This window comes from Odocoileus virginianus, unplaced genomic scaffold (assembly GCF_023699985.2).
Source record: "Odocoileus virginianus isolate 20LAN1187 ecotype Illinois unplaced genomic scaffold, Ovbor_1.2 Unplaced_Scaffold_12, whole genome shotgun sequence".
In the NCBI taxonomy this organism is placed as follows: domain Eukaryota; kingdom Metazoa; phylum Chordata; class Mammalia; order Artiodactyla; family Cervidae; genus Odocoileus; species Odocoileus virginianus.
The window spans coordinates 443,197-465,770 of NW_027224274.1; the positions used below are offsets into that span (position 1 = coordinate 443,197).

A 22,574-nucleotide genomic window follows, 5' to 3' on the forward strand; every position below is an offset into this window, starting at 1 on the left:
AAAACCACAAGTAATCCAATTTTAAAAAATGGGCAAAGGCTCTGAATAAATATTTTTACAAAGAAAACATACAAATGGGCAAAAAGGACACTAAAAGGTGCTCAACATCACAAATCATCAGAAAAATGCAAATCAAAACCACAATAAGGGAGGTGCCTCGTGGTCTCATGGTTAGGACTTGGTGTTTTCAATGCTCTGGCATCGGTTCAACCCGCAAGATGTGCAAAATGGACCAAAAATAAATAAATAAATAAGTAAAGCACAATGAAATATTTTCTCACATTGTTTAGAATGGCTATCACCAAAAATACAAGAGATAAGAAGTACCGATAAAGGCATGGAGAAAAGGGGACCCTTGTGCACCATTTGTGGTAAGGAAAACTGATACAGTCAACACAGGAAAACAGTATGGAGCTTCCTCAAAAAATTTTAACTAGAACTATCATATAATCCAGCAATCCCACTCTTGGGTATATATCTGAAGGAAATGAAAATACCATCTTACAGCAAACATTATCCTCAATGGTGACAAATTGAAAGCATTTCCCCTAAGTCAGGAACAAGACAAGGGTGCCCACTCTCACCACTACCATTCAACATAGTTTTGGAAGTTTAGCCACAGCAATCAGAGAAGAAAAAGAAATAAAAGGAATCCAGATTGGAAAAAAAAGAAGTAAAACTCTGTTTGCAGATGACATGATCCTCTACATAGAAAACCCTAAAGACTCCACCAGAAAATTACTAGAGCTAATCAATGAATATAGTAAAGTTGCAGGATATAAAATTAACACACAGAAATCCCTTGCATTCCTATACACTAACAATGAGAAAACAGAAAGAGAAATTAAGGAAATAATTCCATTCACCATTGCAATGAAAAGAATAAAATACTTAGGAATAAATCTACCTAAAGAAACAAAAGACCTATATATAGAAAACTATAAAACACTGATGAAAGAAATCAAAGAGGACACAAATAGATGGAGAAATATACCATGTTCATGGATTGGAAGAATCAATATAGTGAAAATGAGTATACCACCCAAAGCAATCTATAGATTCAATGCAATCCCTATCAAGCTACCAATGGTATTTTTCACAGAACTAGAACAAATAATTTCACAATTTGTATGGAAATACAAAAAACCCTCAAACAGTCAGAGCAATCTTGAGAAAGAAGAATGGAACTGGAAGAATCAACCTGCCTGACTTCAGACTATACTACAAAGCTATAGTCATCAAGACAGTATGGTACTGGCACAAAGACAGAAATATAGATCATGGAACAAAGATAGAAAGCCCAGAGATAAATCCACACACCTATGGACACCTTATCTTTGACAAAGGAGGCAAGAATATACAATGGAGAAAAGACAATCTCTTTAACAAGTGGTGCTGGGAAAACTGGTCAACCACTTGTAAAGAATGAAACTAGAACACCTTCAAACACCATACACAAAAATAAACCCAAAATGGATTAAAGATCTAAACATTAAGACCAGAAACTATAAAACTCCTAGAGGAAAACATAGGCAAAACACCCTCTGACATAAATCACAGCAGGATCCTCTATGACTCACCTCCCAGAGTAATGGAAATAAAAGCAAAAATAAACAAATGGGACCTAATGAAACTTAAAAGCTTTTGCACAACAAAGGAAACTATAAGCAAGGTGAAAAGACAGCCTTCAGAATGGGAGAAAATAATAGCAAACAAAGCAACTGACAAAGAATTAATCTCAAAAATATACAAGCAGCTCCTACAGCTCAATTCCAGAAAAATAAATGATCCGAATCAAAAAATGGGCCAAAGAACTAAACAGACATTTCTCCAAAGAAGACATACAAATGGCTAACAAACACATGAAAAGATGCTCAACATCACTCATTATCAGGGAAATGCAAATCAAAACCACAATGAGGTAGCATCTCATGCCAATGAGAATGGCTGCTATCAAAAAGTCTACAAACAATAAATGCTGTAAAGGGTGTGGAGAAAAGGGAACCCTCTTACACTGCTGGTGGGAATGCAAACTTGTACAGCCACTATGGAGAACAGTGTGGAGATTCCTTTAAAAACTGGAAATAGAACTGCCATATGACCCAGCAATCCCACTGCTGGGCATACATACACACCAAGGAAACCAAAATTGAAAGAGACACGTGTACACCAATGCTCATCATAGCACTATTTACAACAGCCAGGACATGGAAGCAACCTAGATGTCCATCGGCAGATGACTGGATAAGGAAACTGTGGTACATATATACAACGGAATATTCCTCAGCTATTAAAAGAGAATGTATTTGAATCAGTTCTAATGAGGTGGATGAAACTATTATACACAGTGAAGTAAATCAGAAAGAAAAACACCAATACAGGTGTTTGTCAATGGATTAACACATAAAGAAAATAAGATAAACACACACACACACACACACACACACATACCCACAATGGAATATTAGCCATAAAAATGAAGGAAATCCTGACATTTGCAACACAAAAATGAACACTGAAGGCAAGATAAAGAATGACAAATACTGTGTAAGATCACTTATATGTGGACTCTAAAAATGCTCTACTAATACAAACAGAGAAGACTGGTAGCAGAGGTTGGAAGATGGAGGAAATAAGATGTTCAGAAGAATATAAACTTCCAGTTATGAGTAAGTTCTGGAATCTAATGTACAGCATGGTGGTTACAGTCAACATTACTGCGCTATATACTTGAAAGATGCTGAGAGAGTAAATATATTAAATGTTCTCACAACCGTCATGATGACAAAATGGCAATTACGTGACATGATAAATGGGATGACTAAGCTTACTGTGGCAATCATTTTGAAATACATATATGTATCAAATTATTCTAATGATATATATAAAGTATATCACAATAAAGGTGGGAAAAAATAGAGTAAAAGGATATCCATGAAACTAAAACGAGTGATTATATGCTTCAGGGAGCAGAAAGAAGTGGAGAAGACACAAACAGAAGTGGGAGCCATATATACTTTATTTTTATACCATGAGAAGTTCAATTCAGTCACTCAGTTGTGGCCAACTCTTTGCAACCCCATGGACTGCAGCATGACAGGCTTCCCTGTCCATCACCAACTCCCAGAGCTTGCTCAAACTTATGTCCATCAAGTCAGTGATGCCATCCAACCATCTCATCCTCTGTTGTCCCCTTCTCCTCCTGCCTTCAATCTTTCCCAGCATCAGGGTCTTTTCCAATGAGTCAGTTCTTCGCATCAGGTAGCCAAAGTATTGGAGCTTCAGCTTCAGCATCAGTCCTTCCAGTGAATATTCAGGATTGATTTCCTTTAGGATTGACTGGTTGGATCTCCTTGCAGTCCAAGGGACTCTCAAGAGTCTTCTCCAACACCACAGTTCAAAAGCATCAATTCTTCAGCACTAAGCTTTCTTTGTAAGTCCAACTCTCACATCCATGACTACTGGAAAAAACAAAACTTTGACTAGATGGACCTTTGTTGGCAAGGTTATGTCTCTGCTTTTTAATTTACTATGCTGTCTAGGTCAGTCATAGCTTTTCTTCCAAGGAGCAAGCATCTTTTAATTTCATGACTGCAGTCACCATCTGCAGTGATTTTGGAGCCCAAGAAAATAAAAGTCTCTCACTGTTTCCATTGTTTCCCCATCTATTTGCCATGAAGTGATGGGACCAGATGCCATGATCTTAGTTTTCTGAATGCTGAGTTTTAAGCCAATTTTTTCACTCTCCTCTTTCACTTTCATCAAGAGGCTCTTTAGTTCTTCTTCGCTTTCTGCCATAAGGGTGGTGTCATCTGTGTATCTGAGGTTACTGATATTTCTCCCAGCAATCTTGATTCCAACTTGTGCTTCATCCAGACTGGCATTTCTCATGATGTACTCTGCTTATAAGTTAAATAAGCAGGGTGACAATATACAGCCTTGATGTACTCTACCATGAGAAGGCATTACCTATTTAAAAATTAATGCAAAATAGGACAAAAATCTTTGTGCAAGCAGACAAAAAACAATGTGCAAGCAGAAAAGATATATTTAATCTTGTAAGAAGTTTACTTTCTACTCATCCTTAGAAAAATATTTGAATCCATGGCTAATTCATTTCAATGTATAACAAAAACTACTGTAATGATGTAAAGTAATTAGCCTCCAACTAATAAAAATAAAAAAAAATAAATAAAAAAATAAAAAAGAAAAAAAAAAGAAAAAGAAAAATATTTGAGTATACCCAGTTAAATCTCACAGTGAATTCCAAACTGGAAAGGTACAGAATCCACAGCTTGTAAAAACTTGAGAAAATCTTAAAGGCAGTCATACAGTATGGGAGAATCCATTTGAAATCAACACCAGGAAACTCTCCTTTGAGGAAGGAGAAAGATTTGATCTCAGATTCTTAAAGAAGGAAATAAAATTCAACATGTACACATGATTTATCTCTTCAATAAACACTTCGTAAGTACCAAATATATGCAAAGCACTCATCTTGACACTAGACGAAGAAAATAAGTTTATGACGATGTATCTCGGGTCTAGAGTGGTGCAGCAGAGGGAGGCAGGTGGCTAGACTACGAAAAAATAAATGCATGATTATAATGTCACTACAGTGGGGTAAAAAAACAAAAGAGAAAGATATTGATGCAATGTGGAGAGCTTTTAGGGTGGTCAAGGAAAGCATCTCTGTTAGGTAACACTTAGAACTACTAACAAAATGAGGAGGTAATCTTAAAGATATGTGAGGAGGAGAGTTCTAGGTAAGAAACATAAAATACCTATGGCAGAGGAGTACTTGGTATATTTAAAGAAACAGCAAAAAGATTAGTGTGACTAAAACAAATATATGTAAGCCAGAAACCCACTGGGGAGTTTTGAGCAGTTAAGCATGTTCATGTATAAAACAGATGACATATTATATAATTTTCTTCCTACTCTCTCCTTATTGTGAAGAGTTTTAACAAAAACAAAGAAATGTACATATGTATAACATTGTTAACTGAATTTTGACTTTTAGAATACATAAATTTTAAAAAAAAGTATACATAAATTTCAGAAGACAACAATGGCTACAGAATACAAAGTAAATGTAATCAACATCGACAATACAGAATTATATATAGCTGAAAGAGATGTGAAATAGAGACAGGAAGGTGGAAGAAGGGTGAAAGCTTTATATAACTATTTTACAGAATCGGGATTCAAGAAACACTGTCTACAAATGACAGAAAAAAAAGACGTTTAAGTATGTAATTTACGATTAAAGTGACAACTAGAGAGACTGAGAACAGTAACAAAATTTGGGGGAAGCCTACGTCTTATAAATTAGTTAATTTCTCTTCTGTAATAGCAAGAAATTAATGGACAATGCTCAACGTTGGCAAGTCAAGAAAGATAAGAGTATCAGAGATGAAAGAAATTACCAGAAGATCTGAAATAAAAATCGATTAAAAAAGTTTGCTTAAGAGGGTAAGAAAGAAATAAGGGAGTGCAGGATATGTCTGTTGCTTTTTGTTATATTCCACTTTGAACCATTGTTGTTCAGTCGCTAAATTGTGTCCAGGTCTTTGTAGCCTCATGAACTGCAGCATGCCAGGCTTTCCTGTCTTTTGCTATCTCCCTGAGTTTGCTCAAACTCATGCCCATTGAGTCAATGACACCATTCAACTATCTCTTCCTCTGTTGCCCCTTCTCCTCTTCCCTCAGTCATTCCCAGCATCAGGATCTTTTCCAAATGAGTCAGTTCTTCGCATCAGATGGCCAAAGTATTAGAGCTTCAGCTTTAGCATCAGTCCTTCCAATGAATATTTAGGGTTGATTTCCTTTAGGATTGACTGGTTTGATCTCCTTGCAGTCCAAGGGACTCTCAAGAGTCTTCTCCAGCACCACAGTTTGAAAGCATCAATTCTTTGGTGCTCAGCCTTCTTTATGGTCCAACTCTCACATCCATACATGACTACTGGAAAAACCATAGCTTTGACTAGACGGACCTTTGTTGGCAAAGTGACATCTCTGCTTGATAAGTCTAGGTCTGTCACAGCTCTTCTTCCAAGGAGCAAGCGTCTTTTTAATTTTGTGGCTGCAGTCACCATCCACAGTGATTTTGGAGCCCAAGAAAATGAAATATGACACTGTTTCCACTTTTTCTCCCATCAGTTTGCCATAAGCATATATCATTTTGATTCATTCCCCTCAAGAATGGTTTTGAGTTTTAAAATAAATAATACATTTCTAAACTGTATTTATACATTATTCCACAATCAAAGATAGGAAAAAAAAAAATAACAGCTTAGTAGTCACGGCACACAGGCTTAGTTGCTCTGTGGCATGTAGAATCTTCCCAGATCAGGGATCGAACCCACATCGTCTGCATTAGCAGACATATTCTTTACCACTTTACCACTGTGCCACCAGGGAAGCCCAACACAAAGGATATAGAAACAAAGTAAATGACATCACAAGGAAATAAACCAGTATTTAGTATGAGGGACAATGTTTAGGAAAATTGACTCCATTTCTAAAACAAGTCAATGGCAGGGACAAAAAAGGGAAAGATTATTCTACACTAATAGGGATTTAAGAGGTACAGCCATCAAAGTATGGATGTCACCTGGATCCTCTTTTGAACAAACAACTATAAAAAAATATTTTTAAACAATGGGGAAATTTTTATTTTGAACTGTATATTAGATGATATCAAAAATATACTGTCAGTCATTAAATTATAAAATGCCATTTTGATTATGTAGGGAAAATGTCCCATTACTCTAGCACATGAGAATGAATGACCCATCAATAACCAGCAATGAAATGGAGATCCTGTTATGATAATTGTATAGCACTAATGGAACCACAGTAGCCACAATTTTCATGGATTCAGATTTACAGAACATTAGCTAATAAATTTCAGGTATCTGAAGCTGCTTAAAAAAAAAAGAAAAAAATGCCCATTACTTTTAGGTTACATATAAAAGTGAAATGATATATCTGAGATTTGCTTTAAAATAATTCAGCAAGGAAAAAACATGAAATAGAAAATGTGCCAAAATCTTAACTGCTAAATCCAAGTGCTGAGTATATAAGAAGCAGGACTCAAGTTTTCGTAACAAAAATTTTAAAGGACTTTATTTTTATCTGATTAATTTCAGGGTGCTACTAGACATGCAATTCGGAATGTTTAGTACATAATTTTATATATAAATTGAGTTCTGGGAAGAAGTAGAAAATTAGAAGTTATGTGTTCTAGCCATGGGACTGAACAGAATCACTTAGAAAAGTGAGAGGGTGGGAGAAGCCAAGATAGAGTGTTGGTATGTCTAACAGTTGAAGGTGGAGAAGTAGAGAAGTCAGGGAAGAAGACAGAGAAGATGCAAGAAGTCACTGAGATAGAAAGAAATCCAAGAGAGTGTGGTGTTACCAGAAACCAAGAGAAAAGTACTTCAAAAGGGAAAATGTATTCAATGAATGTCTAAAAGTTTCTGGAAAGTTTGGAACTTTCCTAGAAGTTCAGTGGTTGGGGGTCTGCCTTGCAATGAGGGAGACGTGGGTTCACTCCCTGGTGGGGAACTAAGATCCCATATGCCACAGAGCAGCAAGACTCACATGCTGCAACTAAGATCCAACACAGCCAAATAAATAAATACTTAAAACAAAAAATTTCTGAAAAGTGACTAATAGATTCGGAGACATGAAGATCACTAGTGACCCCTCACAAAAGCAGCACCAACAGTGAAAGAGATGAAGGCCTTTTGATCATCATTCTTCAAAAAATCTCCCATATATTTTCCTAAATTCAACATATGTTTTAATGTACAACAATTCTCCCATTTTATTACAGTTAGTCCAACCTCCTCTGGAAGCATTGGGGCATTTCCTCAAATATCTGAATACTTAGTATTACAGTTCTCCACAGTTGAGAATTAACTATTACTTACACAGCCATCATGCACATTCAAGGTTGCTTCAAGTTTTAATCTTTGGATAAATTCTCTTCTTCCTGTTTAAAAAGAAAGAACTCAATAAATCAAACAACTCAATGCTTAGAAAAGTGTAACACTGTTAAGAGCCTAGCAACTGACCTGAGTTAGATTCAAGCTCTAACTTGAGTGACAGTGGGCAAATTAACCCCTCCTCAGCCCTAGTTTCCTCACTAGAGTACCTGCCTACCTCCTGTGGTTACTGTTAAGAAGTAAGTGACTCAAGGATATAAAGGGCTTAGCACATTATCTAGAACCACAATAAATACTCAAATGTTCCCTTCCTTCATTCATTCACCAAATATACTACCTGCTTACTCCATTTCAGGTGGTGTTATAGGAGCTAGGGATACAATGGTAAAATAAAAAAGATTCCTGACTCTAGTTAGCTTAACAAAAGACAATATACAATACGTGACAATACACAAAACAGTATAAGGAAAAATAAAGCAGCTAGAAAAAGACTTAAAGAAGATTGGAGGTGGGTAATACAGTTTTCAATTTTAAACTGGGTGGCAAACAGTGTTTTATAAGATTCCACCTATTTTTAAACACATCTCAATTTCAGAAATGCTAAAATACTTAAAATTCATTTCACAATGATGAAATGTGACAGGAAAAAAATAAAATCAGCCTCACTGTCCATCAATAGCAGAACAGTTATAATACTTCAAAAGTAGAATAAATTACTCCTTTGAAAAACAGAAACATGTTTCTTTAGGAACGAATCATCTTTACCAAAAATGGACCAAAAAAGCTTCATGTTTATTCAGAAGCTGTAATGAAAAGAAGCTGAATATATGACAAAGAGTGGTAATTAGCTAAGAAATCAGGCTGATGAGATTTCAAAATTAAATTTGACTATGCTCTCTGTATACTGTCACAAGGGACAGATTTCTCTACTACAATTTTCTTGTGTTCAGTGTGAAAACCAAGATCTTGAAGACAAACTGTTTTCTTAGTCCTTGTTTATAACTGGTTAAGATGGCTATATAATGGATGAACATGTGGTTAAAAATTCTGTGTGTGGGGAAGGTGGGAAAAGGGGAGTATGGTTCTTATTAGAATAAACTTATTAGAATAAAACAACCTGCAGAAATTCAGCAAAGTATTTTCACAAATTACATTATACTTTATATATAATCAACTTTCCACATCTGATTTTCAGTTTTTTTTCTTTTTCTCATTGACTTTATAATTGATTTAGTTGCCCTATTGTCTATTTCAGCCAGTTTTAAAACATTTCCTTCACACTGGATATGTGATATGATTCATTCTATTTTTAATCAAGTTTAATTTTCTATCAGATCCATTACATACTATAATAGTGAAGTGAAAGTTGCCCAGTCGTGTTTGACTCTTTATAACCCAAAGGACTATACAGACCATGGAATTCTCCAGGCCAGAATACTGGAATGGGTAGCCGTTACCCTCTCCAGGGTAATCTTCCTAGGTCTTATATGAACCCAGGTCTATAATACAGCCTACATAAACAGACAAATGTATTGATTTGTTTCTTCAAATTGGTAGCAAATTAAAACTGTAAGCCTTCGAAAAGAATATAAAGTTAACCACCAAATTAATGTGCAATGTCTTCAAGATGGATTTAATTTGTGCCACTTGATAACAACCTTTACTGGATTTGTAACTGTCTCTTTCCACTGGCTCGCTGCTTCATGGTTACTGTTTTCCCTTATCCAAATCTGTCCCAAAAAATGTCTTTAAAAAATGCTAACTGTGGTAAACATAAAATTTTTAGAAATCTTTCCTTTGGCTGTCAGCATCTGTGGTAATCTTAATGAGCTGCAAATTTAGAGTTCAGAAATAAAGTATTCAAATTAACATGATGGTAACTAAAATTCATTAAAATGCTAAGAAAAAAGTATTAAAACTTTTTTCTAAATTTCTAAACATCTGGGTTTGAAAACATGGCTCTAGCCATTTCCAACTAGAGGAAATGGCAGTGCAACATAAGAGAACAGAAGACGAAGTGAGTAATTTGAGCAAGAGCTCTCATACATGAGCCTGTACATAAAAACGTGCCCTGAGACAAGACAGCTCCCGAATGATATTTTTATATGTGACTTAGGAGCTCAAAATGACTACTGTCCACACATTCCATAAAAAGGGCTTCAAGAACAACCTAGTATAAACCTCCTCAACTCTTCTGATAATTAAATGCACTACACCGAGAAACAGAAGCTGAAACCTAGGACAAAATAAGAACTGGAAGTTAAAAAACTGAGTCTTCTCAAATTAAAACAAAAATAAATTATTACCTATTATCAAGAACTTTGGCCTAGCTGTAAGCTAACAAGTTACCTGCCACCATCTTATGGATGCTAGCAGAAGACACAAGACTCCACTCAGAGGCAAAGAACCATTCTACTCTAGCAGAGTGAGCTTCAGGATCAATGGTTCCTCTTGTCCAATTCCCACATGGCAATGTAGAGAGGGGCCTGGGGGGATACTGCACATGCAATGGCTTTGAATCACAGCTGGAGTACCCTGAACTGAGGAAACCCAAATCTTATATCAAGCACATCTACCTAACCTTTGTCCCAAAAGACATTATCTTTATTATTTCGGACAATAAACAAATCTGCCTTCTGCTTCACACACATACTGAATGCTCTATCTCCCAAGGCTGTTCCCTAAAAAAAAAAAAAAAAAAAAAAATCTTGTAAAGACAGTCCAGAGCAAAGAAGCCAGTGCCTCTGCTCAAAAGATGTACAGAAATACAAAGGCGACATGGAGAACTGTCTCCCAGCTATTACACATTTATTATGGATCAATGTACCTACCATTGTGGCTTTCTATTCAAGTGTTTCTGTAGCCCAAGCTGCCTCATTTAATTCCATCTCTTTTACATTCTATTCTATGTGATAGATTGTAAGCTGCATTAAAAAAAAAGGAACACTCTTTTGTTGACCGAAGTATCCTAAATGCCTAGAACAGTGCCTAAGACAATGTAGAAACTGAACATAGGTTTTCTGAATCAGTGAGTAAAATAACAGGATCATAATACTTATTTTGCTCTTTAACATGTTTCCTCTCAAAAAGGTGAACATCTTTCATTGCAATAGTGCTCATATTTAATGGTTTTGTAACTTACTAAACTGTTTCATAACTCATTTATTCACGTACTTATCCCTGTTATTAGACCACGAGTTGCTTGGGACAAGAATTGTTAGGCTTAAATATCTAACTTGGATCATTACACATGTATATGGGGCAAAACTTAACAACTCAGGGCCTTAGTACTATATTTGTAAAAATTTTATATTTGATGGGAATAATACCATCAACTTCATAGGCTTATTGTCATAAGCAAATTAATCAGCATATGCAAAACTCATAGATATGTCTGATCTACTACAGACACTTAAGAATAGTTCTCTCCTAAAGGGAACCCTCCTACACTATTGGTAGGAACGTAAATCAGTTCAGAAAAGAATGGAGGTTCCTTAAAAAACTAAAAATAGAGCTACCATATGACCCTGCAATCCAACTCCTGGGCATATATCCAGAGAAAAACATGATCTGAAATGATACATGCACCCCAATATTCACTGCAGCACTGTTTACAATAGCCAAGACATGGAAGCAACCTAAATGTCCATCAACAGATGTATGGATAGAGAAAATGTGGTACAATGGAATACTACTCTCTGAGTAATTCTGCTTCTTTGATTGAACTCATTTATGATTAACACTTTCAGCAAACTAGCAACAGAGGGAAACTTCCTCAATCTGATAATAAGCACCAGTAAAAGACCTAAAACTTATACTATTTAATGGTGAAAGACTGAATGCTTCCCATTTAAGATGAAGACAATACAAGGAAGTTTCACTTTCACCACTACTATTAAACATGTTCCTGGAAGTTTTAGAGATAGAGATAATGTAAGAAAGAAAAAGAAAGGTACATACTTTGGAAAGTAAGAAATAAGACAGTCCCTACTGAAAGATGATATAATTTTCCATGTAAAAAATCTCCTGGTATATACCTCAAAACCTCAAAAGATGTATATACAGACTACATCATGCAAAATGCCAGACTGGATGAAGCACGAGCTGGAATCAAGACTGCTGGGAGTAATATCAATAACCTCAGACATCAGATGACACTACCATTATGGCAGAAAGCGAAGAAGAACTAAAGAACCTCTTGATGAAAGTGAAAGAGGAGAATGAAAAAGCTGGCTTAAAACTCAACATTCAAAAAACTAAGATCATGGCATCCAGTCCCATCACTTCATGGCAAATAGATGGGGAAACAATGGAAACAGTGACAGACTTTATTTTCTTGGGGCTCCAGAATCACTGCAGATGGTGACTGCAGCCATGAAATTAAAAGACACTTGCTCCCTGGAAGAAAAGCTATGACCAACCTAGACAAAGCAGAGACATTACTTTGCCAACAAAGGTCCGTCTAGTCAAAGCTATGGTTTTTCTAGTAGTCAGTTATGGCTCTGAGTTGGACTATAAAGAAAGCTGAGAGCCGAAGAATTGATGCTTTTAAATTGTGGTGTTGGAGAAGACTCTTGAGAGTCACCTGGACTGCAAGGAGATCCAACCAGTCCATCCTAAAGAAGATCAGTCCTGAGTGTTCATTGGAAGGACTGATGTTGAAGCTGAATCTCCAATACTTTGGCCACCTGATGCAAAGAGCTAACTCACTGAAAGGACCCTGATGCTGGGAAAGATTGAAGGCAGGAGGAGAAGGGGACGACAGAGAATGAGATGGTTGGATGGCATCAACGACTCAATGGACATGAGTTTGAGCAAGCTCTGGGAGTTGGTGATAGACAAGCTGGCGTGCTGCAGTCCAAGGGGTCGCAAAGAGTCGGACAGGACTGAGTAACTGAACTGAACTGAGGAAGATTACAGGATATAAGACCAACACATACCAAAAAAGAAAAACATACTGTTATATACTAATAATGAATGGGCAGAAGTTGAACTTTAACACAATACACTTAAAACTGCTCTTAATTAAAAGATTATTAAACATTTAGACATAAGTATAACAAATTTTGCTGAGGATCTGTATCCTAATAATTACTGAGTTGGCCAAAAAGTTCAAATAAACTTGTAGGCCAATCCAATACAAAATGCTGATGAAGGAAACCAAAGAACTAAATAAATGTAGCAATATACTGTGTCTATGGATCAGAAGACTCAACATAGTCAAGATATCAGTTCTTTTCAAACTGATATGTAAGTCCAATGCAATTCCTATCAAAATTCCAACAAGGTATTTTGGAGATAAAGACAACCTTACTATAAAATTCACATAAAAAGGCAAAAGACCTAGAAGAGCTAAAACAATTTTGAAAAAGAAGAGTTGAAGGGGGAAACATTATTCAACCTGATGTAAAAACTTACTATATAGCTACAATAAGCAAACAGTATGATATTTACAGAGAGATAGACACACATACCAATGGAAGAGAATAGATAACACAGATTAGACACACACAAATATGCCCAAAAGGTACAATAGGAATTCAACAGAGACAGTTTTTTAAATAGTGCTAGAGCAAGTGGACATTCACAAGCATGAAAATGAACTTCAAGTTAAATCACATACTCTTACAAAAATTCACACATCATTGACAAGAAACATATTAATTTATCTTTTGTTACTTGAAAGTATTGAACTGAAATGTTCAATATTCACTTACATAACAAATCACCAGCCACAGGAGTTAGTTTCTGCAAAAATCCCCCAGTCAATAATGTGACAACACAATCGACCCTGAAATTAAACGTAAAAATGTAAGATTATAAAACTTCAGAGAAAACACACAGGAGGTGATCTTTAGGACCTGGGGCTAAGTTAAGAGTTTTTAAAAATGATACCAAAAGCAAAGGCCATAAAAGAAAAACACTGATAAATCGAACCTCATCAAAGTTAAAAAGCTTTACTCTGCAAAAGACTCTGTTAAGAGAAGAAAAAGACAACTACATGTTGGGAGAAAATATTTGCCAATGGCATATCTGACAAAGGACTAGTACCTAAAATATGTAAATAAGTCTCAAAACATAACAGTAAAGAAAATAATAATCCAAACAGAAAGTGAGCAAGAGACATGAAAAGACATGCCACTGAAAATATCAAGACAGCAGGACTCCTCCAAGCACCAACAACCAGCTGCCTTAGGACCTGGTCTTACCTGCCAGCAGGCAAGAATCAGACCCAGGATTCCTTCACTGCATAACCAGCCATACCATGACCTGACCCCAGCCACAAACAGCTGGAAGCCTCTGTACTATGAAAAGCCTGCAAGCTGGCCCCATGTACCAGACTGCCACAGCAGTCAACCTCAACTACATCAAAAGGGATACCCCAAGGTCATACAATTCTAGCAACCTGAGAGGAATGTACTTACTGACTCACCAAGATAACTACTATATTAGGCACTTATCCAACATCAGGAAATACAATGGGCCTATCTAATACACAGAAATAGATAATTAGGCAAAATGAGACGACAGAGGTTCCAACTGAAAGAACAAAATAAAAATCCCAGAAGAAAAACTAAATTGGAGACAAGCAATTTATCTGACAGAGTTCAAGATAATGCTCAAAAGGATGCTCAGTGAACTTGGGAGAAGAAAGAACACAGTGAATAGTTTACTAAAGATTTAGAAAATATAAAGAAGAACCAAACAAAGTTGAAGAATACAAAAGCTGAAATTAAAACTACACTAGAAGTAAATAAGATGGCAGAGAGAAAAGAATCAGCAAACTGGATGATAGAGTAATGGAAATCACACAAGCTGAGCAGAAAAAGGAAAAAAACAATCTTATAAAGTAAGGATAGTTTAAGAAACCTCAGGATTTTCCTTCATAGTCCAGTGGTCAAGATTCTGAGCTTCCACTTCAGGGGACATGGGTCTGATTCCTGGTCAAAGTACTAAGATCCTATATGCTGTAAGGTATGGTAAAAGACACACAAAAAAAGAAAGAAAGACTTTGGAAACAACATCAAGCACACGAACATTCACATTATGGAAGTTCCAGGAAAAGAAGAGAAAAAAGGACACAGGACTTATTTGAAGAAATAATCACTGAAAACTTCCCCGTGCATGTGTGCTAAGTCTTATCAGTCGTGTCTGACTCTGCGTGAACCTAAGGACTGTAGCCCGCCAGGCTCCTCTATCCATGGATTCTCCAGGCAAGCAATCTCCCCAACCCAGGGATCAAACCCACATCTCTTACATCTCCTGCATTGGCAGGTGGATTCTTTACCACTAGCGCCATCTGGGAAGCCCTGCTGCTGCTGCCGCTAAGTTGCTTCAGTCGTGTCCAACTCTGTTGGACCCCACAGACAGCAGCCCACCGGGCTCCCCCGTCCCTGGGATTCTCCAGACAAGAACACTGGAGTGGGTTGCCATTTCCTTCTCCAATGCATGAAAGTGAAAAGTGAAAGTGAAGTTGCTCAGTCGTGTCCGACTCTTCGCGACCCCATGGACTGCAGCCCACCAGGCTCCTCCATCCATGGGATTTTCCAGGCAAGAGTACTGGAGTGGGCTGCCATTAACTCTATAGCTAAGTTTTCTAATATATCCTTGATTCTTAGCAATTTTATACCACTTGACTGCTTGTACACTTAAAACTCTGAATCCTGCTACCAGGACTACTTATATTAATTTCAAATTGTCTGCCTTCTGAGGTAACCAGTTTGGTCATAAATTTTTACACTACTAGATTTTCATAAAGCATGATCATTATTTAAATAATAGTATCCTTATCACTGCTTCATCAGAATATTCAGCTCAACAAATCTGTTGCTGTTGTGTAGTCGCTCAGTTGTGTCCAACTCTTCGCGACCCCATGGACCGCAGCCCACCAGGCTCCTCCATCCATGGGATTCTCCAGGCAAGAGCACTGGAGTGGGGCACCATTGCCTCCGCTGGGAAGCCCTAACCTGCCTAAACTTCCCTAAGCTGGGTGAAAACAAAAGACATCCAGGTCACAAAACTGACTATCCCAAAAACATCCACACTGAGACAAAATATAATGAAAAAGGCAAAACTGAAAGAAAAACAATCTTCCAAGCAATTAAAAAGGAAAAACAGTTACCTACAAGGAAACTCCCAAAAGACTACTAGATCACTTCTTAACAAAAGCTTTGCAGTTCAAAAGGGAGTCGTATGATATATTTTAAGTGATGAAAGGGAAAAAACCTACAGCCAAAAATACTCTATCCAGCAAGGCATTCAGATTTGATGACGAGTTCATTTTACAAATAAAAGCTAGAAGAATTCAGCACAAGTAAACTAGCTTTACAGTAAAATTTTAAAGTATTTAAGCAAAAAAAGAAAAGATTAAAACTAGAAAAATGAAAATTATGAAATAAAAAATTTCACCAGTAAAGGCAAATATATGGTAAAGGTAACAAATCAACCACTTATAAAGCTAGTAGGAATGTTAAATGACAAAGGTAGTAAAATCATCTATATCAACAATAAGTAATCAAGAGAAATACAAAACAAAAATTGTAAAATATGACGTCAAAAACATTAAACAAGGGACTTCCCTGGTGGCCCAGTAGTTAAGACTCCACCTGTCAAAGGAGGGGAAACAGGTTCAATCCCTGGGCCTTGAAGATCCCACAAGCCATGGAGCAACAAAGCCAGCACACCACGACTACTGCACCCAGGCACCACCACTACTGAAGCTCACGCACCTAGAGCCTGTGCTCTGCAAAATAAGAAGCTACCACAACGAGGCCTGCACGCCTAATCTAGAGTAGCCCCCTACTGCACAACGAGAGAAAGCCTGCAAGTAGCAACGAAGACCCAGCACAGTCAAAAGGAAAAAAAAAAAATGAGGGAAGAAGTAAAAATTCAGGGTTGTTAGAATGCATTTGAACTTAAAATCATCAACTTAAAATAAGCACACATGTATAAAGATGCTTTATATAAACTTTATAGTAGCCAAAAACCAAAAAATCTATAAAACATACATATAACCAAAAAAGGGCTTCTCAGGTGGCTCAGTGGTAAAGAATCTGCCTGCCACTGCAGGAGACACAGGTTCAATCCTTGGATCAGGAAGATCCCGTAGAGATGCAAATGGCAATCCACTCCATTTCTTTCCTGGAAAGTCCCATGGACAGAAGAGCCTGGTGGGCTACCGTACATAAGGTCACAAAGAGTTGAACATGACTGAGCATACACACACATACATATCAAAAAAACTGACACCAAACACTAAGGATGGTCAACAAATCATAAGAGAGCAAAAGAAGAATGCAACTACAAAAACCTCAAAACAATTAACAAAACTGCAATAAGTGCAAATTTATCAATAATTGCTTTCAATGTAAATAGACTAAATACTTTAATTAAAGACAAAGAATAGCTGAATGGATGAAAAAAATAAGACCCATAAAAATGCTGTCCACAAGAGACTCACTTCAGGATGAAAGATACAAAAAGACTGAAAGTGAGAGAATGGAAAACGTATTCGACACAAATGAAAACAAAAAGAAAGTTGGGGTAGCAATACTTATATCAGAGAAATCAGACTTTATAACAAAGACTGTAAAAAGAGACAAAGAAGTAAATTACATAATGATAAAATGATCGATCAAAAAAGATATAGGGAATTCCTTGGTTCTCCAGTGGTTAGTTCGTGGGGTTTTCACTGCTGAAGCCCAAGTTCAGTCCCTGGTAGGGGTCCCACAAGCTGCATGATACAGCCAAAAGAGACAAAAGAAAAAAATATAATAATTGTAAATATAGATGCACCTAACATAGGAGCACATACATACATAACACAAATATTAACAAAGAAACTGACAGTAACATAATAATACTAGGGAACTTTAACACTCCACTTACACCAATGGATAGATCATCCAGACAGAAAATCAATAAGGAAACACTGGCCTTAAAACAATACATCATGCCACTACTGGGCATTTATCATGAGAAGACCATAACAGAAAAAGACACATGTAACCCAATGTTCATTGCAGCACTATTTACATTAGCAAGACATGGAAGCAAGCTACATGTCCACTGACAGATGGATAAAAAAATGCTGTACTATATATATACAATGGAATATTATTCAGTCATAAAAATTAATGCATCTGAGTCAGTTCTAATAAGGTGGATGAACTTCAAGCCCATTATACATACTAAAGTCAGAAAGAAAAAACCAAATCTTACGTATTAATACATATATATATATATATATATATATATAATCTAGAAAGATGGTACTGATGAACCTGTCTGCATAGCAGCAATGGAGAAGCAGACGTGGAGAACAGACTTAAGGACATGGCAGGGAAAGGGAAAGGAGAGGGTGGGATGAATGGAGAAAGCAGCATGGGAACATGTAATTACCATATGTAAAAGAGATAGTCAGTGGGACTCTGCGGTGTGACTCAGGGAGTTCAAATCTGTACTCCGTGACAACCTGGAGGGTGGGATGCAGTGGGAAGCGGGAGGGAGGTTCAAGAGGACGGGGACGTACGCATACCCACGGCTGATTCACACAGATATACAGCAGAAAACATGACAATATTCTGAGGCAAATATACCTTGATTAAAAAATACTTTAAGTAACTCCCAAATAAGAAAAAAACTATTCTGTTCATCAGTTCAGTTCAGCGGCCCAGTTGTGTGCAACTCTTTGTGACCCCATGCACTGCAGCATTGAGTAGGTGACACCATCCAACCTTCTCAACCTCTGTTGTCCCTGTTATTCAAAAGCAGAATACACATTCTTCTCAAGTGCACAAGGAATATCTCAAGGACAGATCATAAGCTGGCTGACAAAGCAAGTCACTATAAATCTTCTTAAGACTGAAATCAGCTGTTGAGAACAAGAGAGTGGAGGAGTAGGTGGACGGTGGAGAGCATCTCTCTCCACGGATACTTCAGGAATACACCTTCAGACACAGAAGTGCAGGCAGAACACCAGCTGAGAGTGGACAGGAGTACCTGACCAGTGGGAAAGAATATATAGAACCACGCAAAACTGGTAGGATGAAGGAACTAGGGGGAAAAACAGGAGTGTTAGTAGGACTGGACCTGCCCTCAGTGGATGGGGGAACTGAAGCAGGGGTCCAATCCCCACATTGGAGCAACTGTCTGAGTCAGAGGAGAAACACTTAAGGCTGAGAGTGAAACAGCTGATCTGTGGCAGCCTAAATGGGATGAGAATCAGACAGTCCTTGTCGCAGCTATACACACCCTGGATACCGACACAGGTGCCCAGGAAGGTGCAGCAGTTGGGAGCTGCAGTTTAGGGACTGTGGAGCAATCCCAGGGCGAGGGTTGCAGAGAGACTGCAGAAAGAAGTATCAAGGGGATGTGAGGGAGGAGACTGTGGTGGGAAATGCCTGTGGAGGAAAGCTGGGCAGCCATGGAAGCAAGGCAGTACTGCTGAGTCATGCCTCAGGGGTGGAACCAGCCATAGCCTCTCTCTCCCCGAGGCCAGCATCGGCAGCTGAACAACAGAGACAGGCCCACCAAACACCCGACGCGCTGAACTACAGAGGAGCCCGCCCACAGCGCCCCTGTAAGTGCCTGACACACCAGCCTACAGAGTGGGACTCCAGCCAGGGGGGCCCTCTATGCGCCTGATGCCCCGAACAGCAGAGAAGCACTTCAGGCAAGAGAGCCCTTTGAGTGCCTGACCGGGCGGAGCTACAGAGGAAGACTGGCCAAAGAGGCCTTCTGACTGCCAGCTACAAGAGGCTCAAAAAGAGACTCTGATAGGGCCATAACTCCTGTGGCTGGGGCAGTCCACTTTGCACTGCCAGGGTCCCCTCAAGCCAAGCAGCTACCATCTTCATGCTCAACTCTCACTGGGGCAGAGCTGCCACAGGCAAAAAAGTCTTGCATCTATGCATGCAGGGCCGCTTCGGTCATTTCCAACTCTTTGCTACCTGGCAGACTGTGGCCTGCCAGGCTTCTCTGTCAAGGGGGTTCTCCGGGCAAGAACACTGGAGTGTATTGGCCAATACTGGTTGCCATACCCTTCTAGAGCACTATATTTCCTGCTGCCCTAGCCGCCAACCCCCCTGAGTACCTGGTGCTGCCAGAACCCCTGTGACCCAAGCAGCTGCACCACCTCCACACCTGGCCCTCACTGGGGCAGACCCAAGTCCTCCAGGGCAGCCTCAGGAGCAAACCCCAGTGGACGACCCACATGCAGAGGTGGAAATAAAACCACAATTGAAACCCAGGGGCAGTGTGGCTAAGGAAGAAGACCCAAAACCTTCCCACCAGCTGTACAAGCTGCAGATTAAATCCACACGATCAACAACTCAAGGCAGACTCTGTGTCTATGGAATATATAAAAGGTCACTGAGAGCTCCCACAAAAGAAAATGCACTAGTTCTGATAGCTGTGGACACTGGAGGCAAGAACACACAGGAGTAGGACCAGATTAGAATCTGAGCTGCCCCCACAGCAGGTCCAGAGATCAGCACAGTGTTGGAGGGCATCCTAGGGAGGTGAGGTGGACTGTGACTCCCAGCGAGGGAAAGGACTCTGACAGCAGTGACTCAAGAAAAACATTCATTATTTATGTTTTGACTTGTTCTATAGATTTCTTTTTGATTTTTGTTCTTTGTCCTTACACCCCCCCTGTTGTAGTTGTCGGTGTTGTTGGCACTGTGAAATCTAATTAAGCTTTTGAGCTTTTTTTTTCTTCCTCAGTCACATTTTTTATTATTGTAATAAACCTAAATGTTGGGCTTTTGCAGTTTTGTGGAGTTTTCCTTTTTTTTCCTTTACTTTTTAATTTCTTAAACCTATCATTATTTTTTCTACATTTACTCCTTTGTTTGCTTTTCCTACTGCTCTTTTCCCCTTGCAGTTAATCTTTAATGCATACAAATCTTCACCTACCTCTATTTAACTATGCTTTCTTTCTTTTCTTTCCTCTCAAACTTATTTTTCAGTTTTGTTTTCACTACTTTATTCCCCACTTGGTACCTTGCTTTAGTTCTGTTTTCTGGTATGTGCTTTAGTTAGTCTTGCTCTTAACTGGTAAATATAATTTTTTATTTCCTTTGTTCGCCAGCTCAATCTACTGTGTACTTTATTTTAGTTGGACTGTTTTCACTTTGCTTATGGGTGTATATGTATATTCCATTATTTTAATTATTATTTGCCTGATTTTATAACTGCCATTTGTCTGGGGTTCATCTTTGGTTTCTGGTTTTTGGGTATTTGTTTTAATCTCACTTAATGCCATAACAAACCACTTGCGGTATCTTCGTTCCTGACCAGAGATCAAACCCTGAGCCTTCGGAGTGGGAATACTGACTCCAAGAGCCTAGACTACCAGACAACTAATACTAGGGAGCATCGAATAGTGAGAAGTTTCACACAGGAAACCACTTGAATACAAGACCAGGCATCACCCAACCACCAGTAGCACCCTGTGCAGGACGCCTCATCTAAACAACAAACAAAACAAAAATACAAACCCAGTCATCAGCAGACAGGATGACCACCTCACTCAGCCTTGCCCATCAGAGGAAAAACAAACAAACAAACTCAGCACAAATCTCACCCTTTACAAGCTTATGCAAACCACTGGACCAACCTTGAAAGTGAAAGTGAAGTCGCTCAGTTGTGTCTGACTCTTTGCGACCCCATGGACTGTAGCCTACCAGGCTTCTCAGTCCATGGGATTTTCCAGGCAAGAGTACTGGAGTGGGCTGCCATTTCCTTCTCCAGGGGATCTTCCCGACCCAGGGATCAAACCCGGGTCTCCCGCATTGTAGGCAGACACTTTACCTCTGAGCCACCAGGGACCAACCTTAGGAGGGCAGAAACCAAAAGGAAGAAAGAATTCAACCTTGAAGCCTGGGAAAAGGAGACCTCAAACACAGTAAGTTAAAAAAAAAAAAAAATGAAAAGGCAGAGAAATACTACACAAATGAAGGAACAAACTAGAAACACAGAAGTCCAAATAAATGAAGAGGAAATAGGCAAACTACCTGAAAAAGAATTCAGAATAATGATAGTAAAAATGATCAAAAACCTTGAAAACAAAATGGAGAAAATGCAAGAATCAATTAACAAACACCTAGAAGAATTAAAGAATAAACATAGAGAGACAACACAATTACTGAAATTAAAAAAACTCTGGAAGGAATCATAGCAGAACATCTGAAGCAGAAGAACGAATCAGTGAGCAGGAACATAAAACGGTGGAAATAACTTCTGAAGAGCAGAATAAAGTAAAAAGAATGAAAAGAACTGAGGACAGTCTCAGAGACCTCTGGGACCATATCAAACACACCAACATTCGAATTATAGGGGTCCCAGAAGAAGAGAAAAAGAAAGGGTATGAGAAAATTTTTGAAGAGTTGAAAATTTCCCCAACATGGAAAAGAAAATAGTCAATCAAGTCCAAGAGGCACAAACAGTGCCATACAGGATAAGCCCAAGAAGAAACATGCCGAGACACATAATAATCAAACTAAGACTAAACACACACACACACACAAAGACTAAACACAAAGTAAGAATATTAAAAGCAGCAAGGGAAAAGCAACAAGTAACATACAAGGGAAACCCCATACGTTTAACAGCTGA

The 22,574-nt window shown here is 38.3% G+C and overlaps 1 protein-coding gene across 8 annotated transcripts in view; it reads right to left on the reverse strand.

Annotated features, from left to right (window-relative positions):
- DCAF6 (DDB1 and CUL4 associated factor 6) overlaps positions 1-22,574 on the reverse strand; it is a 182,885-nt gene that overhangs the window by 137,318 nt on the left and 22,993 nt on the right. For 7 of the 8 annotated variants that reach the window (XM_070462724.1, XM_020891867.2, XM_020891869.2 and 4 more), the window contains exon 2: positions 7,941-8,002. The exons of the other annotated variant lie outside the window; for it this stretch is intronic. In XM_070462724.1, coding sequence (XP_070318825.1) covers positions 7,941-8,002 — 62 coding nt within the window. The remainder of the gene's footprint in view (positions 1-7,940; positions 8,003-22,574) is intronic. 8 annotated transcript variants of the gene reach the window in all.